We start from the raw sequence: 19819 nt of genomic DNA, 5'->3' as shown, positions 1-19819 counted from the left end.
AACCAAGCCCTTGGGACAATGCGGTGGCTCAGCATGTAAAGGTGAGATGACTTAATGACCTGAGTCTACCCTGGGACCCACACAGTGGGAGGAGAAAACCAGCTGCAGCACAACAGAAGCGGCACATGTACACACTGCCCCCATACAAAGATAAACGTACAACAAAATACAAGGAGAATAAAAAAGACAGCCTACTTCTGGAGCTGTTGCTCACCTAATGAACTCTAGTTACCTAATATGAGTCAGTTTTTTAGGCCCTGTTACTTCTACTCAGAATCCAAGAGGATCAGGCTCTGGCACAAAGCTAGTTTAATGTAAAGACCAGCAGGCCAGGCACCCCAAAGAGGGATTTCTCTTTTCTGCTGTTACCCAGATATTAAGATCACTTGCACGAGTTTGCCAATAGCTGGCTTCAGTTGTTCATACTGCAAGTGTTAGAAACTAGAAGAAAATACTCACTCTTGAAAGATAACTCAAATTCAAAAAACAAGATGTATATTATATAATTTCACCAGATAGTGAATTTAACAGAGGAAAAACAATGTTTTAATTAAAAGAAATGCAGATATGGTGTTAAGTGGAATCAGTTATGGATAAAATAGTTCCAAAGAAAAAGTCACATAATTTACGTCAAATTTTCAATCTATGTCAAATTTTCAATCTACTCTGAAGATTATGTCATTAAGTTAGTATCTTACTAGAAAGTATAAAGTTGTATGTTAAATCAAACTGATAAGATACCAACTATCCACTCGACAGCCTAGCTCCGCCCTATCAGAAACAATGCAGCAAACACCATGCACTTAACTTCTTACCTGCAGCTCCTTGGAGACTCGCTCTAAGTGGCTGGTTATTTTTTTAATCAGATCACTGTACATCTGTTCTGAGTGCTGCTGGCACACACACTTATACACACAACTGCAAGAAACAAGGCACAGAAACCAAGTCGATGAAGAAGCATTCCATGCAATCCCATGTTAAAGCACACATTCAAAATAAAAATCACCAACCTAAAACAGTTGCTAATCAACCAGAAACTAAGAAAAAAATCTACCTTCTGCGCAGTCAGTGTTCTGATGGAAAGGACATTGCCAACTAACTTCAAATGGTCTGGGTAGTACATGTTAAATAGACATAAGAAGTCAAAAATTGAGTGATGATTTATGGTCTAAACATGGCAAGTCCTTATAAAACACCTGCTCTCACTCTTTTAAAAAAAAAATGCATGTCAAAATAATAAAGAGTGATAACCAGCAGAGAGAAAGTTTTTAACTCACAAAGATGTTTGCAATACATCCTCCCTGTACACCAGCTGTGGGGAACATAGCTGTCACTTCTTCCTGTCACTGTTCAGCTGATCTCTTTCCCGACCCTAATCCCTAATCTGGTGCTTCCAGTTACCAGAGGCTAAGTAACAAAATGTCAAAGAGAACTAGAATTAATTGCATGTCACTAAGCTAACAAGGATCTCCCTAAAAAACATAGTTTACAGCAGATACCCCACTAGTTTTTCTTACTGGCTGCAGAGGTTTTCATTCTATATGACAAAGGCAGGCAAGCAAGCAGAGACAGAAGTTAATAGAGTATTTTGATTTGAAAATCACTTCTGCACCACACCTCCAATACAGTGGTGTGGAGAATATATATACATTCAACTTCATCTTACATACTTTATATATCACATTCATGTTGTCACCAATCAAATCCAATTCAAACTCAGGAAAAATAAATGGTGACTTACCTGTAAATCTGCTCATAGGATATAGGTATATAGTCACCAGGACTCTGGGTTAAAAGTTGATCTATGGCACCATCTAATTTTGGCCAGTATGTGCTCTTATAATCTTCAATTGTTATAACATTCATTACTACAAGTAAAAGTAAAATAAACATTACCATGTGCCACATGGAAATACAAACCAAAGCAAGTGTTTACTAATTCAAAATCTTTCCTTCCATTATTCACCCAACCCATTTCAACTTTTCAAAAGAGAAAAAGTTAGCCCAGCAGTGGTGGCACACGTCCTGGGAGTCAGGCAGTGAGTCTGAAGCCAGCCTGATTTACAGAAAGTTTCAGGACAGCCAGGGCTACTTGGGGAAGCTCTGTCTTGAAAAACCAGCAGGAGAGGGGGGGGGAGGGAGGAGGGAGGGGAGGGAAGAGGGAGGAGGAGGGAGGGGAGGAGGGAGAGGGAGAGGAGGGAGAGAATGAGAATGAATATGAATTAGGAGACAGAGGCAGGCCTCTCTGAGTTCTAAGACATTCTGATCTACACAGTAAGCTCTGAGACAATTCAGTAAAATCTCTCAAAAAAAGAGAGAGGGGAGGGGGAAGAGAGAAAGAGGGGAGCTGAGAGAAAATGAGCTGAGAGAGAAGGAAAGCATAAAGTACAAAGAATCTGGTCAGTAATATTAAGCTGCCATTGGTTGCTTTCCCAGTTTGCTATAAACATCCATCTATCATCAGTAAAGCACTCTCAAATATACCCTGACCTTCAGTATATTATTTTCATAATTATGTGCCATAATGAGTCATTAATGAACCACAAAAAGACTCCAGGAACTATGGCCTTCCATAATTAATCTTTATAGACATCCCTGGGAAAAATCTATCTAATGATTGGACTACAGGGCCTGAGATTTAAATAATGCTCTAATCCAAAAAGACGCTTCCACAAAATACACTGAGATTTATGGTATCACCAGTCCCACTCAGACAGACTAACTTGGGCTTTAAGTACCTGGAATTTAACAAGCCCAAGGAAAAAGATATGACCTAGAAACCTTGCACTTAAAAACTCACCTCATTCCAATGGACAGACTCAAATCCTTACCAGGGATCCTTCCAAAGCCTCAGCAAGCTGTTCCTAAGTGTGACAGTGTTCCTAAGCTGTCCCAGGGTGACAGGTGCTTTAGAACAAGATCCTAATGTTAAAGGGATCCCTAAATACCTAGGGAGATAAGAGGTAACAACTTCCAGACCAAGTATCTTATTGTTCATTTTACAAAAAAAGCTGGGAAGCAGTAAAGTTTAATGGCTTCCTCCAGAATAATGGCTAATTCCAGACAGAGAGGTCAGGTCAAGGAAAACCTTACTACTATACTCCTAACATCTAACCTTAGCCATTAAGGGTCAAGATTTTTTGGTATATATACCACTACTGTCAGTATTATTCAATTTTCTCTAAATCAATCCATTTTAACGCGATAAAATGTATATTAAAAGGCACTTAAAGAATGACTTTTATTGACTCATAAGATATGGTAGCCCTTAAAAAAATCTCTATATTGCCAAAGAAGACCGATCAACTCCTGGTGATCTGTCCTGCCTCTACCTCCCAAACGCTGTGACTGCAGCTGTGGGCCAACGTATTCAGTTTTGTTATAAGCATAATCTTAAGGACATTTTGCTAGGGCTGGGGATGGCGCTCATAAGAAGTCCTGGGTCCTGTTATCAATATTATGGTAGGGGCGAGGTGCTACATAAAAGTAAAAACAGATTCAAAAGTCTCCTCTCCATATCTGTGAGAGTTCCATATATATAATATTAACATTGGCAAAATTTTAAGGATAAAAAAGACCTATCAGTGGTTGTCAGGGAGTTGTCAATAAGGAAAAGGCTTACAGGAAGATCTTTAGGGCAATGAGACGCATTCATTTTATGAAACTAAAATAACAATATGCCACTCTATGTCAGAACCAACAGAACCGTAGGCCATACAATGAATCATCAAAGTTGTAGGCTATAGAGGTAAAGACGAAATGGAAATGTGACAAGTCTAAGTGACAAATGAATCACAGAGCTGACAATGAAAGAATGAGCAGGCAAAGTTCTGGCAACATAAAGCTAAAATGGGGCTGAGGATATATATATATAGCTCAACTGTAGAGCATTTGCCTAGCATAAAACCCTGGGATTGATTCTTCCTAATGTTGAGGGGGGAAAGGGCAATCCTCCTTGAGACTTAACGTTCTAAATCTCTATTTGGGAAATTTAAGCTCAGTGTCTGTCACAGTCTGGCACATGGTGCATGCACACCTGCAATCCTAGTGCTTGGAATGCTGAGGACAGAAGATGGCTGAAATACAAGTGCAAGGCCAGCCTGGAATGCATGATGAAAAAAGAATGAAAAGCAAGTGAACCAGAAGGTGTGAGTTCACAAAGAGACATTCCAATTAAATATTGTGTCCTCTCAAAACAACTGCCAAAAGGTGAGTCCTCAAAATACATGTGGGAAACAGCAAACTCATACCACCTGACTCCTACTGTAAAGATAGTTAAACCTACCATTACTGCAACAAAATGAAACCAAGTCTAAAACCCAAATAGCTGGACCTGGGGTTTGGGAGTTGCTATACAGCTGCTAAAAGCTAGGAAATGACCAGAAAAAGTCACAGCAGGCACTTTCGTTAACCAAATTACCTTATTAAAATGACACAAGCGGGACAGTTGTGATAGCTCACACCTTTAATCCCAAGCAATAGCTGAAAAGAAAAATAACTTGGCTAGGGTGTAGCTTAGTTGGCAGAGCACTTGCCTATCAAGCACAAAGCCCTGGGTTGATCCCCAGCACCACAGAAAGCATAAACTGGATGGGCAGTGCATTCCTGCAACCTCAGTGCTCCAGAAGTAAAGGCATGAGGATCATCTCAAAAACAAAAGAACACAGAAGAACGAGAAACAGTTGTTACAAGGAGAACTGGCCACTTTAAAAACAAAATCTCCCCATTGTAAATAGCCTGTTCTTGAGAAGAGAAAAACCAATTCTGTACCACCTACTTGGTAATGTCTTTGTTTGCCAATAGAAGAGAGCAACCATCTGAAACCTAGTGAAGTCACATTTCTTTCTACTTGGTCAAATTCTATAAAAAGGCTTTAGGTATCTGGGGCTTCTAAGTTTGGGCGTTTGGAGACACTATAGAGAACTTAGAAATGTCTACTGTAGATATTATGAAGACACTCTTCCTGTAGGTTCTAGAGTTACATTCACATAAACATGTCATCAGATAACACTGGCATCTTGTTTTTATTTATTCAGGTCCTCATTAACATGTTCCTTAGGAGTTCTATGCTACTCACCTGCCCCAAAAGATGTGCAGTAGTCTAGATAAGGCTGCAGCAAGCCAACTAACTATCTGTTAACTATCTATCGTACTTTTTTGCGTAAAATGAAGTACATTTTCACAGACACTGAAAGGCTTTAAGATAATTACATCATTACTGTTCTACTGTTTAGAACCCATTTCTTCATGAGGAACAGACTAGGATAGTAGAAATGCTTTCAACAGAACACTCAAAGCCAAGGCTACTGGTTAAGATGGAAATTTCAACAAGGGACTACACAACACACACTGTTCTACAACTCTACCATCACGTTTGAACTTGAGACACAGCCCATCATGACAAAACCCCATCATGACAGTATACTTATGAAATGGCCAGGGCTACCATATCTATTATGGTACCAACTCCATCTTACCCAAACTCTCACCAAAGCAAAAATATTTTAAAAAGGAAATCTGTTCTCAACTACACTGATTACAAGTATTCTATCACTTTAAAATTCTTTATTGTCTCAACATTTCAACAGGTTGATCATTCTTTGGCACAGAACCCAAAAATATCTGAGCTCTGAAGATGGAACAAACGGGGAGCCCTGCAAACTTTCAAGACCAGAGGCCAGGAACTGCAGGTTACTTCCATACAGCTAGAAGTACAGCTGCAGACTAAAGAGTAAGAAGTTAGAACAGAATTCTGAAAGACCTAGATGAGGGCTGGCAGGGGCATGTGAAGCGTAGAGCTGGTAGGTCCAAACTATCAAACCTAACCCTATACTTCTGAGAGCTATCAACCAAGAGAAATATACTACCCTTCCTACTCCACTTATCCACCCCTTCTTTTTCTCAGAATGAAAATCCTTTTCTTAGAAACCAAAACTCCCCAAAGAAAGTCACTTATATACTAGCACTTGACAGTTCATCAGCAAAACTGTAACTCTGCATCTGATCAGTGAAAAGTGAAGCCCAACACTAACTACTTAGCGAAGTGTCCTACAGAGACCAATCAGTCTCAATGTTGGAAGGATGGTGAGGGATGATTAGTCATGAAGAACAAAACAAAACAACAAGTTAAAATTCAAAGGATAGAAGAAATCTTTTTTAAAAATATATGTAATTACTATTCTCAAAATTATATAAAAGAGCTGGCAAAGGCTCAAAACGATTACCAATAAACCTGAGGACCTGAGTTCAATTTTGGAACCAAAGTGGTAGAAGGAAAAAACCAACTCCTGCAAATTGACCTCTGACCTCCACATGTGCTCTGTGGTACACAGGAGCAGCTAACATCAGCCGGCTAACAGAAACACAAATATTACACAATAGCAAGTGTAATTAAAAAAAAAAAAGATACAATTAAAAACTGTCATGACAAAAGTATTCCAGGTGTTTCAAAAACTAAAAATACAGCCAAAATCTAAGAGATGAAGAAATCATCAAGGAGCTTTCCCAGATCATTTATAGAGAAATAGAAGATACCAAAATCTAGCTATCAGAAAAATGAATGGGAAATTCCACAGGTTTACCAATAATTCATGAGACTGAAGAGGAAGGAGAAATGTAAAAGAAGATAGATATGTCAACATAAGAAATTATCCCAGAGCTGGTTGTAGTGGCGCACTCCGGTGAGACTTGCTGAAGGACGCAGAGGCAGTAGGATCATGAGTTCAAGGCCAGCCTAGGCTATACATTTAAAAAAAGAAAAAAAGAAAAAAATTATCTTAGAAGTTTTCTCAAAGAACAAGTCAAAGTAGCATATGTTGCCATTCATTGAAGATAGCAAGCTTAAAGTCAAGGGTGCTACATTTTAGAAGTTCCAGAGCATATTTCAGTTGGGAATCTGTGTCATGTCTTTAATTCCACTTCTTGGGAAGCAGAGACAAGACAATATCTGAGTTTAAGGCCAGTATGGTCTACACAGTGAGTTCCAGGACAGCCAGAGCTACACAGTGAGACCCTACGCAGCAAGGCAAAATCTAACACTTTATCGGGAACCTGCTAAAAGACTTCTGACATGCACGCACACCCACACAGGAATGTACCAACAAAAAATGCAGATGCAACCACAGAGGCTGAGGGTATAGCTGAGCAGCAGGCCCTTGCCTGGTACATACAGGTCCTAGGTTTGATCTTCATACACAAAACACACGCATGCACATGCAGGGAGTGGTAGGGGAGAAGAAAAGGTAGAGTAGGTGCAGTCATTATATGTACTTAGGAAGCTACTGAGTACAAGGATACCTCAGCTCTAAGGAAACAAGAGGAAAAAGGACTGACAGCTTCATAAGCAAAGACCAAGCCACTAGATGTTGAATCAGATGAAGCTGCTGAAGTTTTAAGGGAATGCTCAGGCCACCCATGTTAGCACTTGAAAGGCAAAGACAAGCAGATCTTAGTAAGTTCCAGGCCTGCGAGGGCTACAATGAGATCCTGCCTTAAAAAATAAGAATAAGTCCAACAAAAATATGCCAAAGTTCTAGATCAAAGAGGGTGTAATATGAGTACATTTTTTGGCCCTTCAGTGACAATTAGCAAATATAGTATTTTTATTAAACCAAAAATTAATTATTAAAATACCTAAATCATGGTTAAGTCAATTGTGTTGAGTGAGAAACTAAGCAACAACAAACTACCATGAACACAAGAGGTGTTGATTCTATCAAGTAACTGACTCCTGGGAAAACTCTAGAACAGAGAAAGCACTGCTCCAAATCTCTGTCCTCCCATATAACTGTGTTTCAAGTACAAAACTGTATTTTAAAAATGTATTCTATATATTTGTGTGTACCTGTATGTGTTTATGTACGACTCATTCATGCAGGTGCCCACAGAGACCAAAAAGAAGGGTATAAGATCCCCTGGAACTGTAGTCACAGTGGTGGTGAGCCACCCAATGTAGGTGCTGAGAACTGAACTCAGGTCTTCTCCAAGAGCAAAGTGCTCTCAACCATGGAGGTATCTCTACCGCCCCAAAAACTTGTATTCTTCTTAATAACAGCAAAAATCTTTCATGAAACTGCTGTTTTAGGATTTCCACTATTCTACAATTGGAGAAATGAACACATTCGGAGTTTAAACCATCAATCTTGAAAATTCATTCTTCCTTCCTCAACCCAAAATTCTGCAGACCCCCTAAAAACCTCTAAAAACCTTAAAGCCCCTTCTCCAAAGCTTTAATTGTTCATTCAGGCTCCATCTCTTGCCTACAATCATTACTGCCTCAAAATGGTCATCGTCCCTACCTCCTCAATAAGGGTGCTCACTCCCTTAATAGCTAGTGGAGTGGCTCCCATTCCTACCAACCATTGCTATCCACTCAGACCTGACTTGTGCCACTTCTTCCTTATACCCTCTGCTCCCAAAAAACAACCCTGGGTCACAGGTTGCTCCCTCTGCAAGGACATCTGAGTCCAAGTACTCCCCATTTCTCACACTTCTGGCAAACATCTCTCACATTCATAAGGCTTCTCTCTCACTGCTATGCTATCAACTCTACTGCACAACTCTTAACATCTAGTCATAGCACACCAGCATCTGTTTGTTCATTATCTAACACTGTGTCTCACTCCACATCATTACCAAAAGGTCAAACACTTCTCTGCCATACAATAAGCACTCGCTGAGTAAGATACCATTCAACTGTATTAGCACATCTGTGACTACATATTAGCAGATCTACAGAGGCTACCAGCCAAACGTCAGCTACAACACAAAGGCGCACAGACCAGTTATAGTACTGAGACACACTGCAAAGGTCAGTGAACATCACCAAGTGTCTAACAACCCACAGTGCAATGTGCACGGCTTACACTTCAGCTGGTTTACAAAAGAAGTAAACTTTGTTTTCTTCAGAGATTTGAAACTAAGCTCTACATACAAAAGTGGGTTTCTCTTTATCAATGACATTTCATGTGATATCAATTTTTAAAAATAAAAAGCAAAAAAGGAGATTAAGAGCCTCTGTAAGATTCTGAAGTTCAGCCAATAGATCATATTCATGGTGATGCTTGCCAAACACAGCTATTAGGTGCTAGAAGGTAACAAGATGCTAAACAACACCACATATTGCAAACTCGAAGATTGGCCCTGACAACCAAAAGGCAATTTAAGATTTAGTAAGAATCAGTTAATACTTTTAATCAATTCAAAAGTTAACTAAAACTAAAAAAACCAGCAATTTCATTAAGTTAAATTTGTATTATGAATTGCCTGCTCACCTAGGGGCAAGAATTATTAGTGCTGTGGGTTACTAAGTCTCCTCCGGTCAATGATGCCAAGGTTATCTCTAGCCTCTACACATACTCTCATATATGTGTAGCTCATTTGGATCAATGCTTAGAAGACCTCTGTAAAACTTTAACTATTAGAGGTACTATGCTGACATACCGAAAAAAATAAATAAAAATAAGAAAGTCCTTAAGATTATGGAATTTTCATGTGAATTTAATCGAACAACTAAACACACCTATGGGAGAGGGGATTTACAATACCTGTGATATCAGAACCCTGAGCCCCAGAATGAAACCAACATGGCAAGAACTAATCTATCTGAGAGCCCATGCTATCTTAAGACCTCTAGCTAGAATAAGACTTCACAGAAAAGAAAATTCCAGGTAATGAAAAAGAAGTTAGTAACATTCCATAAAAACACTTCATATTGAATATATGTGGGAATGGATCCTGAGTGTGCCAAACACCAAGGGAGCTAACTGCAGGGAAGTCCTTAGAAGTGAGCTTACTAACGATTCTCTGCTCAGCATACACTGAGGATCTGCTCAATTAACAACACCTAGACTAGATGTCAGCCTGTACTACAGTCAGAATCCCCAGTAAATCTGTTTTAACAGATTAGACACTAAAAATGAAAAGATCAGTGAAATATACATCCACACAGCAATAAAATAAGTGGGCTGACCAGATAGCTCAGCAAACCTGAAACCCTAAATTCAGTCATAGAACCCACATAAAGACAGGAGAGCAGTAACTCCATAAAGACATCATCCTCTGGAAAACATGCACACACATATACACACAGAAGCATGAACGGGTGTGCAAGTGCACAGACACAGACACACAGAGACAGACACATGCAGACTTTACAGAACTAATTTTGTTCAAAAAAAAAGGAAGTGAACAGTGCTTCACTACTCATAAAGCAGAAGCAGTCTGCCAAGTGGAAATGGGGTTGGGGTAAATTCAGGAAAACCAAGGAGGATAAACACAGAAAACCTGGCCCTCTGGGAACATCAAAGTTAAATTGCTGATACTTAAAAAGATAAAGCAGAGCCAGAGATGTGGCTCGGTTTGGAGAGTGCTTCAAAATGCCCTGGGTTAGATAATCAGTAGGCATCAACTGGGCACGCTCCCAGATTCAAAGTCATCCTCAGTTACAAAGACAGCTAGGGCCAAAAGAGCCTATAAAAATAAATAAATAAAATACAGTGTATGCATGTATGAAATTCTCAAAGAATAAAAATTGATTTTAAGGAAACAGTGAAAGTCAAGAGATAATAGGAAGACATTTTTTGAAATGCTAATGGGAAAAAGGGGGCTATACATATAGGATTCTATATCCAGTAAAAAAAAAAAAAATTAAAAAATAAAGACTTCTACAGACAAGCAAAAGCTGACTAAGTCAAGTCAACAGAACCAAAACAATCCCTGCCAATTTGGAGGGGAACGTGCCGAGCTGTACTCAGATCTAGAGAGACACATTGCTAGCCTGCCTTCCTTGGAGCCTCAAGCTATGTTTCTATCTGTCAGCCTGGATTCACAAACAGGAGCATAGCATAACTGACCTCTGAGAGGCTCCACCCAGATGACAGAAACAATGCAGAGACCCAGACTCAGCTCGGAAAGTCTTGTGGAAGAACTGGGGAAAGCACTGAAGAACCCAGAAGAGAAAGGGACCCACAAGGTACCCTTGGGGGCTCCCAGGAACTCAATCACCAAACAAAGAGCATTCAAGGGCTAGACCTAGCCGCCACCAACCCTGCTCCCATATATGGAGATGTACAGCTTGTTTTCATTTGGGTCCCCCAACAACTGGAGCAAGGGCTTACTCTGACTCTGTTGCCTGCCTATAGACTGTGCTTCCCCTAACTAGGCTACCTTGTCTGGCCTCAGAGGGAGAAGATATACCTAGTCCTGCAGTGATTTGAGGTGCCAGGATGGTTGGTTCCAAGAGATGGCCCTCCCCTTTCTCAGAGGTGAAGAGAAAGGGGGTTGGTGGTGGGGTGGAAGAAGGACGGTGTGAAGGGAGGGACTGAGAGGAGAGGGGCCTGCAATGAGGATGAAAAGTGAATAAAAAATGGGGAAAAAAAGAAGAAGAAATATTACCATGCTGGATGGTGGTGGCACACAAGGGTCACCTAGCATTCAGGAGGCAGAGTCAGCTGAATTTCTTGAATTTGAGTCCAGTCTGATCTACTGAATAAATTACAGGATGACCTGGGCTACAAATAGAAACCCTGTTTCAAAAAACAAACAACTAGCTAAAATTTTTATGGAAGCCAAAAACTAAGAGAAAGAACAGCAACACAAAGGATAATATCAAAGATTTCTTTCCCAGCTGTCTTAGTCGTTCTACTGATGTGAAGTGACACCAGGCAACTCTAATAAAGGAAAGCATTTAACTGAGGACTTGCTCAGTTTCAGAGGCTTAAGGAGCATGGTGACATGCATGATGCTAGAGAACTAGTTGAGCGCTATATCCTGATCCACAGGCAGAGACAGACTGAGACTGATATGGGCTTTGACCAATGACACTTTGTCTAACAAGGTCATACCTATTCCAACAAGGCCCCGCCTCCTAATCCTAAAATAGTATCACTTCCTGATTATTAATCATTCAAATAAAAGAACCAGAAGCCATTTTTATTCTAGTTACACTAGTTTTTGATTCTCTAAAAAGTAAATTTCATCTTATGATTCTAGAAAAGACAAACAGCAGATTAGGAGATGCTAGGGGCTGGAAGGAAGAGTGGGGACTGATTGCATCATGGGTATAAACATTTATTTGGAAGTGATAAAAACAGCATGGAAGTAGACAAAGCAGTGACTGTATCACACAATGTACCAAATGCCTCTCAACTTTTCACTCTAAAATGACCAATAAGTTGAGTAGTTTTCACTTTAAAAAAATAATAAATGGCTACCATTAAACAATAGTTACCTGGATCATGGGACACCTAAGTGACAGCTATATACAGCAGCAACACACAAATAGGATGAAAGAAAGGATGAAGGACTACAGATTTTTACACTCTAAGTGAGGAAGTCTAATGCATTACTTAAATTTCCACACTGCAACTCTTTGGGCGACCACTAAGGAACAAAAAGAATGGTGATAAACAAAACTCAAGTCATATTTCATCAAAAGTGGGCAAAACACTTAGGATTCACACAATATATGGGTATGACTAAGGACTCCCTCCCTGGGACTGGAGTTTAAGGCCAACCAGGGTCTCAAAAAAATTATCAAAAGATTAAAAAATCAAAAAAGGGGGGAAAAAGACTAAGAGGAAGAAAACAGACAGAGGCTGGGGGCTGGGTGTGGTAGACATTCCTTTAATCTCAAAGGCAGAGGCAGGTGGATCTTTGAGTCCACGGTCCAGGAGTTCCAGGACAGCTAGGGCTACAAAGAGAAACCCTGTTTCAAAACCAGAAAGAAAGAAAAGAAAGGAAAAAGAGAAGGAGGAGGGAGAGGAAGAGAGAGAGAGGGAGGGAGGGAGGGAGATTGCCATAAATAAATTTTTAAAAAAGTAAGATCCAACCACATTTTGTGCACAACAAATGTGCAGTTTAGATTGAAAGCAAAAGGACTGGAAAAGGTATCATACAATGAACCTGGAAATTAAAGATACTGGATACAATCAGTGATAAAGATAGGAGTTCCATCATTATAAAACACCCAGTCCAGGACACAATCCTGAACATGATACACCATATAAAGGGGTTTGTGAACAGAACTGAAATCTATACATATATAGTCAGTCACTTTCCTACAAAACTGCCAGAATAGCAAGGATAGTTTTAAATCATACTGCTGACACTACTGGACATGTATGAGGAAAAGGAATGTCCCTCTCACACTACACACAGGTAAGCTCACAATTCAGGCTACAGGTTAGAAGCTAAACCCACAACATTTCTAGATGAAAATGTAGAATTTTAATCCAGCAATATAGCTGCTCTGACAAGGGATCATCACATCCAAAAACCTCCTAATCTATGTGATCTGGCTGGAATACAGACAACCAAGAGGTCTGGTTGTGAGTTCAAAGTTGGTCTGGCATAGAGCAAGTTTCTCATAAAGAAAACCTTACTTAGGTCCAGGCATGATAATTCATGCCTTTAATCCCAGCACTCAGGAGACAAGAGAGGCATTTGGATCTCTAGTTCTAGTCAGTCAGTTCTGTTCAGTCAGTTAAGTTCAGTGCAGTGGAGTTGAGTTTGTTCTTGAGTTCATGCAGTTCAGTGCAGGTCAGCAGAGGCAGCTAAAGCCAAGGAATGAGGAGGAGCCGAAAGATTAAAACATTAGTATGAAGTCAAGCAGAGCAATTCAATGAGAAGCTGAAATAAACCAGATTGAACCAGTTAGCTTGAAGAGGAGTTTGTGCCAGAATATGGAAGATAAACCACTCAGTCTGAGTTCAGAAAGCACTAAAAAGGGTGAGCATGGACAGACCTCGAAGAAGATAATTACATCAGTCAGGTAAAAGATACTTTTATAAGAAAATTTTGACTTTGAGTTACACAAGTATTTCTCAGGATACAAAGGACACAGGCCATAGAAGGGAAAAAAATGATAAAAATCAGTTAACATTGAAACTAAAAACATCTAGTCTTCAGAAAAACACTAAGAAATACAAGTCACGGGGATAAGACATTCTGAATACATGCCCAAAGGTCACAAGGATGTCTTCAAACACAGCAGCACACACAACCCAAGAACAAGCAGCAGATCTGAACAGTCTCATAGACAGACCAGAAGTCACCTGACAAAGGCACGTGCAAACAAAAGGCAGCAGCACGTACTACTGCCCACCTCCATCAGGCTACCAGACCAGCCAGCACTGTCAGAAGTACTGGAGTCAAAAACAAAGGTTTTGTCAGATAAATAAAACAATGTTGGTGATATTTAAATTGAATTTCTAGATTCACTTTCTAGGTTCAATGGAGAAAAGAGGCATTCCTATAATAATTTGATTCAAGAATATGAAAACTTGAGCTATTTTTTTTCTTTTTTTTCTTTCTTTTTTTTTTTTTTTTTTTTTTTTTTTTTTTTTTTTTTTTTTTGGGGACCAAACCCAGGGCCTTATTTAGGCAAGACCACTGAGCTAAATCCTCCCCAAAACTTGAGTTTTAAGTGAATTCCTCCTATTTCCTTAAAAACCACTGTCCTTAAGTCTTGTGTATTTGGGGTTATTTCACTTATAGACACTATAATTTTGTTAAACTATTATACAGATGTATATTTTGATACCATTGCTACTAGTATAAATTTTATCTTTTCTAGGCTGGTCTTCAACCTAACAATCCATCTACACTGAGTATTTCCTCTTGGTTTCAGCGGTTCTTGATAAAGGATATTATTACCATATTCTAAAGGGTTTGTTTCCTTTCTTCTTGGTTTGGTTGGTTGGTTTTGGGGGGTTTGTTTGAGACAGAGTCTCTTAGCTGACCTGGAACTCTAGAACTCAAAAGATACTCCTGTGGCAGTGATTAAAAATGTGAGGCACCATGCAAGCAACAAGGACTTTTCGGAATATGTTGAGGACCATCCATGGGCAGTTACCATCTAATAGTGAATATATTCAAAATTCCTCCATTATGATTCCTATTAACTACAGGTATCTGGTAATGACTTTTAAATAGCTGTCCTGCACTCTGAATTACTAAGAGTATCAAGTATCACAGCATCAACTAGGTGCTGGATGATTGTCATTAAAAAGTTATCAAGCCATGATTTTCTTTCCAACCTGAGATAAATTACAGCAATATATTGATACTGAAAAAAACCTGGAGGGGGTTGGGGATTTAGCTCAGCGGTAGAGCACTTGCCTAGCAAGCGCAAGGCCCTGGGTCCGGTCCCCAGCTCCAGAAAAAAAGAAAAAAAAAAAAAAAAACCTGGAAAAACTGTAAATCATGATTCTTTTGACATGGTTAGATCTGATGAGGTAACAGTATACAGGATTTTGATTTCTGTGCTAATAGGTGTAACACAACTATAATCTTACCTAGTTTTAATTCAAGATTTCACTAAACCCATAAAATGGAGTTGGGGTTTTAGTTTTGTCTTGTTTCTGTGCCCTATATTCCAGAATTTATAAAAAGATAAGATTATTGAAGTGTGATGGAGCTTCCAGTACAACAGTATACGAAGCAGGAGATTTAAAAGGGAAAGTCTCATCACTACTAGTACTGCTACTAGTCTATGCTTCATCCATCCAAGCTTAGATAGCTTCTGATAACTGTGTTAATAATTCCCTATCACATATTCCATTTTCCTTTTCAAATGTATTACCATATAGCAACTTTTTAAAATCTAATATTCTATTTTCAGTCTTCATTTATTTGCAACTTTTCCCGTTGACCAATCTTTAACAGGTCTGCACAGCTTACTAACCTTTTTGTTTTGTGACAGGGTCTCTCACAGATCACAGGCTGGCCCATAACAGGATATGCAGCTAAGAAAAATGAAGTTCTTGATCATCCTGTCTCTACCCACAGAGTGCTGGGATTGCAGTTGTGAGCCACCAGGTCAGGTTTTATAAGTTGCTGGGATCAAACCTGGGGCTTCCTGCCTGCTCTCAACCAGGCTGCATTCCTAACTCCCCTTACTAATCTTTCCAAGAAATAATCTTTTGGTTTGGCAAATCCTTTTGCTCTCAGCTTGGTTGATGACTTCTGCTCTTAATGTTCACGTCTTAGCTCATCAAAGAAATTTTACTTAAGCATTAATCCAAATGCCTTCAGCATTTAAGGTAAATCACACTGCAACTATAAAGTCTAGTTTCACAACTTAACCTTCAACATACAAACTGCATTATGTAAATGACTGTCGTGTGTATGTATATCAGGGAATAATCATATACAAATGTTCCTATCTACACCGCCACCAAAGTCTCTTTGCCCAAAGCAGTATCTTGAAGGCAAGTAAGTAATGTCATGTGCTAGTCCCGTAAATACTTTTTCTAAGGTTGTGACTACACATCTGTATCAGGACAAGAAATTCACAGCTAGGTAGGCAATTACTCTAATAGCTTAATAAAATTGCTTAACTAGAAATAAAATCTCCAGTTACATTACTGGATGTCATTTTAATTTGCAGATAACAAGGACCTGGCTACCAGTAATGGTCACGTTCCTTTTACACTACCACCACCACTCAGGGCTAAAAAGCACTACTACCCTGTTCTTTACCTAGCTATGGAAGCACACTACCTGATTGTGAACATTCTGGGGTTAGATTTTGTCTTCTGTCTGCAACTGAATTTCAAGGCAGATCGCTAAAAAGTTCAACGTGCGGTAGGATCCTTCCTAGTTATGGTCACTTGCTGAACCGCTTCTCTGGAACGTGATTTTATACATCGACTTCAAATTACTTGTAGCAGTTCCCACTACATAGTAGAAGTAATTGAGAATTCCGTAACAGGATGCAAAAAAGTCACAAAGAACAAAGAATTGATAGAGACCAACGTTCAGAAGCCTGATTTGCTTAAAGTACAGTGGCTATAAGTACAGGAACACATTTCTTTGCCCTCGGGCTACAAAATAAAACGAAAGGCCTCTCGCTAAAGAAACTCAAGACCGCCTTACTTTCCCCCCTCGCTTTGTAAGGTGAAACTTTAAAGGGGACGCATTAGAAAAGGGCTTACTAATGTTGAGAGATGATCGGAAGTAATAAAGATCTTTTCTGAAGCATAATCAATCTAAGGCTGAGCAGGTATAACAAGCAACCAGGGCTGGTTGGCCGGATACCGGCCGAATGAGGGTGGGAGGGTAAGAGGAAAGAGAACTAAGCCTGGAACAAAGGAAGTGGAGCTGCTTTCAGGGCGGGGGGGGGGGATTCTGCGAGCTGAAGAAGAGAAGCTTTGAGGAGGGGCCGGGGGGGGGGAAGACTCACGGAACTTGGAGGTGGAGGTGTTGATGTTGATGGTGGAGCTAGGGGTGGGGGCAGGGGCCGCCTTGGCCACCGCGGCGGCTGCGTCGCAGCTCTTCAACATCATAATCACCCCGTTTGGCTCTGACAAGGGCGGAGACCCCATCGGGAGCCCCTCCTTAGGACCCTTCCTGTCCATGGAGCCCGCGTGCACAGCCAGCAGCTGTCCCCCCGGGAGTTCTCGGCCAGGATCCGGGATGGACGACGAGGGCCGCGGCGGCGGCGGCGGGGGCAGCGGCGGGGCGGGCGGGGGCTGACGGAAGCTGTCTACGGCGGCCTCCCAGTTGTTGTGGTTCTGGTCGTCCATCATTGCCTCGTAGGTGAGCATTTCCTCCTCCTCCATACTCTCCTCCATCCCGCCGGGCCGCGGCTTCCCAGGCACCTGCCTGCCCACCTCAGCCCCCGGGCCTGGGAGCACAGAAGCCGCCTAGAATTCACATCGCCCGGAGCCCTCGCGGGTGCGGCGAAAAATCCAGTGGCGCGCCGAGTGCTCTCGCCTTCTGTCAGGACGACTCCGCCGGAGGAACCGCTGACTGCGGTGGGCACTCCCGGGGTCTAGTTCTGAGAGAGGCAGCCGCAAAGCGGCGACGTCCCTCACGACATTTTACAGCAGTTTCTTCAGGCGTTTGGAAAGGGCTCTGGGGGAGCGGACAGGAAGGCACGTGGTACGAGGGACGCACGGGAGAAAGCTAGGCGAAAGAGGGAGGGAGTTATGAGTCACCTCAACGCGAATGCAACCAGCCGCGCGTCTCCCTCGCCCTCCCCTCCCCCCCCATCAGTTTAGGCCAGGTGTCCAGACCAGGATTCGCTGGCCCCGCCCCCGGCCGACATTACGTGATAAAGGACTTTGGTCTGCGCACGCGCGGTCTCTAACTTGTTGCCTGAACTAGTCTGGGTGTGCCCGAGAAGGGACGAGAAAACGGCGCACAGCCCCTGTTATATTTATCAGCCGTTTTCTGTATCCCTTCTTTTTCTCGTTTTTTTTGTACCCCAAACTGGCCTCCAACTCCAAGCAGTCTTATTTCCTCAGCCTCCTGAGTGTCCCTTCATGCCCCATGCTGGCTAATCTCCACAGCGAAGTTCCCCCACGGACACATGCTTTTTGCCACCCAGGCCTTGACCTCGCAGGTTGGCGACAAAAGGACAGGGTGGCCCTGGGTACAGACTCAAAAAGGGGTAGACTGCTAGTGTGCTCGCTCTTTTTCCCACACTGAGAAAGACAGAATATCGCTTCAGAAATTGCATAATACACATTCCTTCCAAGAGTATGTGAAACATTTACAAAAGATAAACATACTGTGTCCCTAAGCAAGTGTCCCTGCATGTCTGAGGACTGACATAACCACATTCTCTGAGCACTGTGCTGTTAGAAACTATTAGTCAGGGCTCTCTAGAGTCACAGAACCTAAGGAAAGTGTCTGTGTCTTAAGAGAAATTATTGGGATGAATGACATTCTGCAGTCCAACTAACCCAACAATGGACAGCTGTGATGGGGAGGTCAAAGAATCTAAGTAGTTACTCAGTCCCACCAGGCTAAGTCTTTCAACTGGCCTTCTGTGTAAACTGAAATCCTGAAGAAACAGGATGTCTGTTCCAACAGATGTGCTGGCAAGTAAGCAGGCAAAGAACAAAACCTTCCTTTTCCCACTGTCCTTATGTAGGCCTCCAGCAGAAGGTGTGGCCCAGTTGAAAGATGTGTACCCACCATGTCTTTTCTTTACTTGGAACTTGTTCTGACACAAGGTGGTACACACAACCTAAGATTTTCCTGACCACTATGCCTCAAGTTCTGGATCAAAAGTGTGTGTCAAGACCCGGGTGTCTTCCAGCTTCAAGATCTGGATCACAGGTTTCCCTCTGTTTTTGGAATGTAGTTCATTCCAGGTGTGGTCAAATTGACAAACCAGAAACGGCCATCACAGAAACCATTAACTGAACGTTAGCTGGTAAAGTCCCCATTGTGGTGTTCTTTTGATCAGCTAATTTATCTGAAAGTCATATTGAAAACCTTTAGAAGTAATGAGATAGGTACAATTATAGTAAACTTTTCTAGGGAGGAGTTTTTCCCAGCACACTGGTAAATACTGACCTCTTCATGTGTATTTTGTTAAGATTCTCCATATGTAATGGTGCTTCCATTGTTTAAACATGGAAAAACATAACAGGTTGGACCGAAGAAGTCTTTGGTAGAGTCCATATAGGAGGCCAGGGGTAAGAAACAGAAGGGAAGGTAAATGGGCATCTGATACCCCCGGCTGACTTTTATTTAGAACTCCGTGAGCGATTGTTAAATTTACTTTAAGGTGTTATGGTAGCTATTCCTGGTTGTCAGCTTGACTGTATCTGGAATGAACTACAATCCAGGTTTCAAGGACACCTGGGATCCAGATATTGATGTGGGAAGACACACCTTTAATCTAGGCCACCCCTTCTGCTGCAAGCTTATATAAAGACATGGAAGAAGGAAGCTTTTGCCCTTTGCCTTCTTGTCCTCACATTGCTAGCACAACCATTCCTTCATTGGCCTTGGAACCTACTTCTTCGGGGTTCCAGCATATACAGAAGACCAGCTGAGACACCCGGTCCTGTGAGACTGA

At 41.3% G+C, this 19819-nt stretch overlaps 1 protein-coding gene across 3 annotated transcripts in view; it reads right to left on the bottom strand.

Moving 5' to 3' along the window:
• The window catches only part of Cacul1 (CDK2 associated cullin domain 1), a 59040-nt gene extending 41078 nt beyond the window's left edge, over positions 1-17962 (bottom strand). The window contains exons 1-3 of one of the 3 annotated variants that reach the window (XM_032892221.1): positions 17186-17962; positions 1742-1868; positions 816-918 (exon numbers count right to left, since the gene is read on the bottom strand). In XM_032892221.1, coding sequence (XP_032748112.1) covers positions 816-918; positions 1742-1868; positions 17186-17576 — 621 coding nt within the window. In that variant the 5' untranslated portion in view covers positions 17577-17962. The remainder of the gene's footprint in view (positions 1-815; positions 919-1741; positions 1869-17185) is intronic. The other 2 variants (XM_032892220.1, XM_032892219.1) reach the window with 2 other exon arrangements.
• Positions 17963-19819: the final 1857 nt, after the last annotated feature.

Source organism: Rattus rattus, chromosome 2, assembly GCF_011064425.1.
Source record: "Rattus rattus isolate New Zealand chromosome 2, Rrattus_CSIRO_v1, whole genome shotgun sequence".
NCBI classification, from domain to species: Eukaryota; Metazoa; Chordata; class Mammalia; order Rodentia; family Muridae; genus Rattus; species Rattus rattus.
The sequence above is the reverse complement of the archived record's forward strand: the minus strand, read 5'-3'. Positions and strand labels throughout refer to the sequence as shown.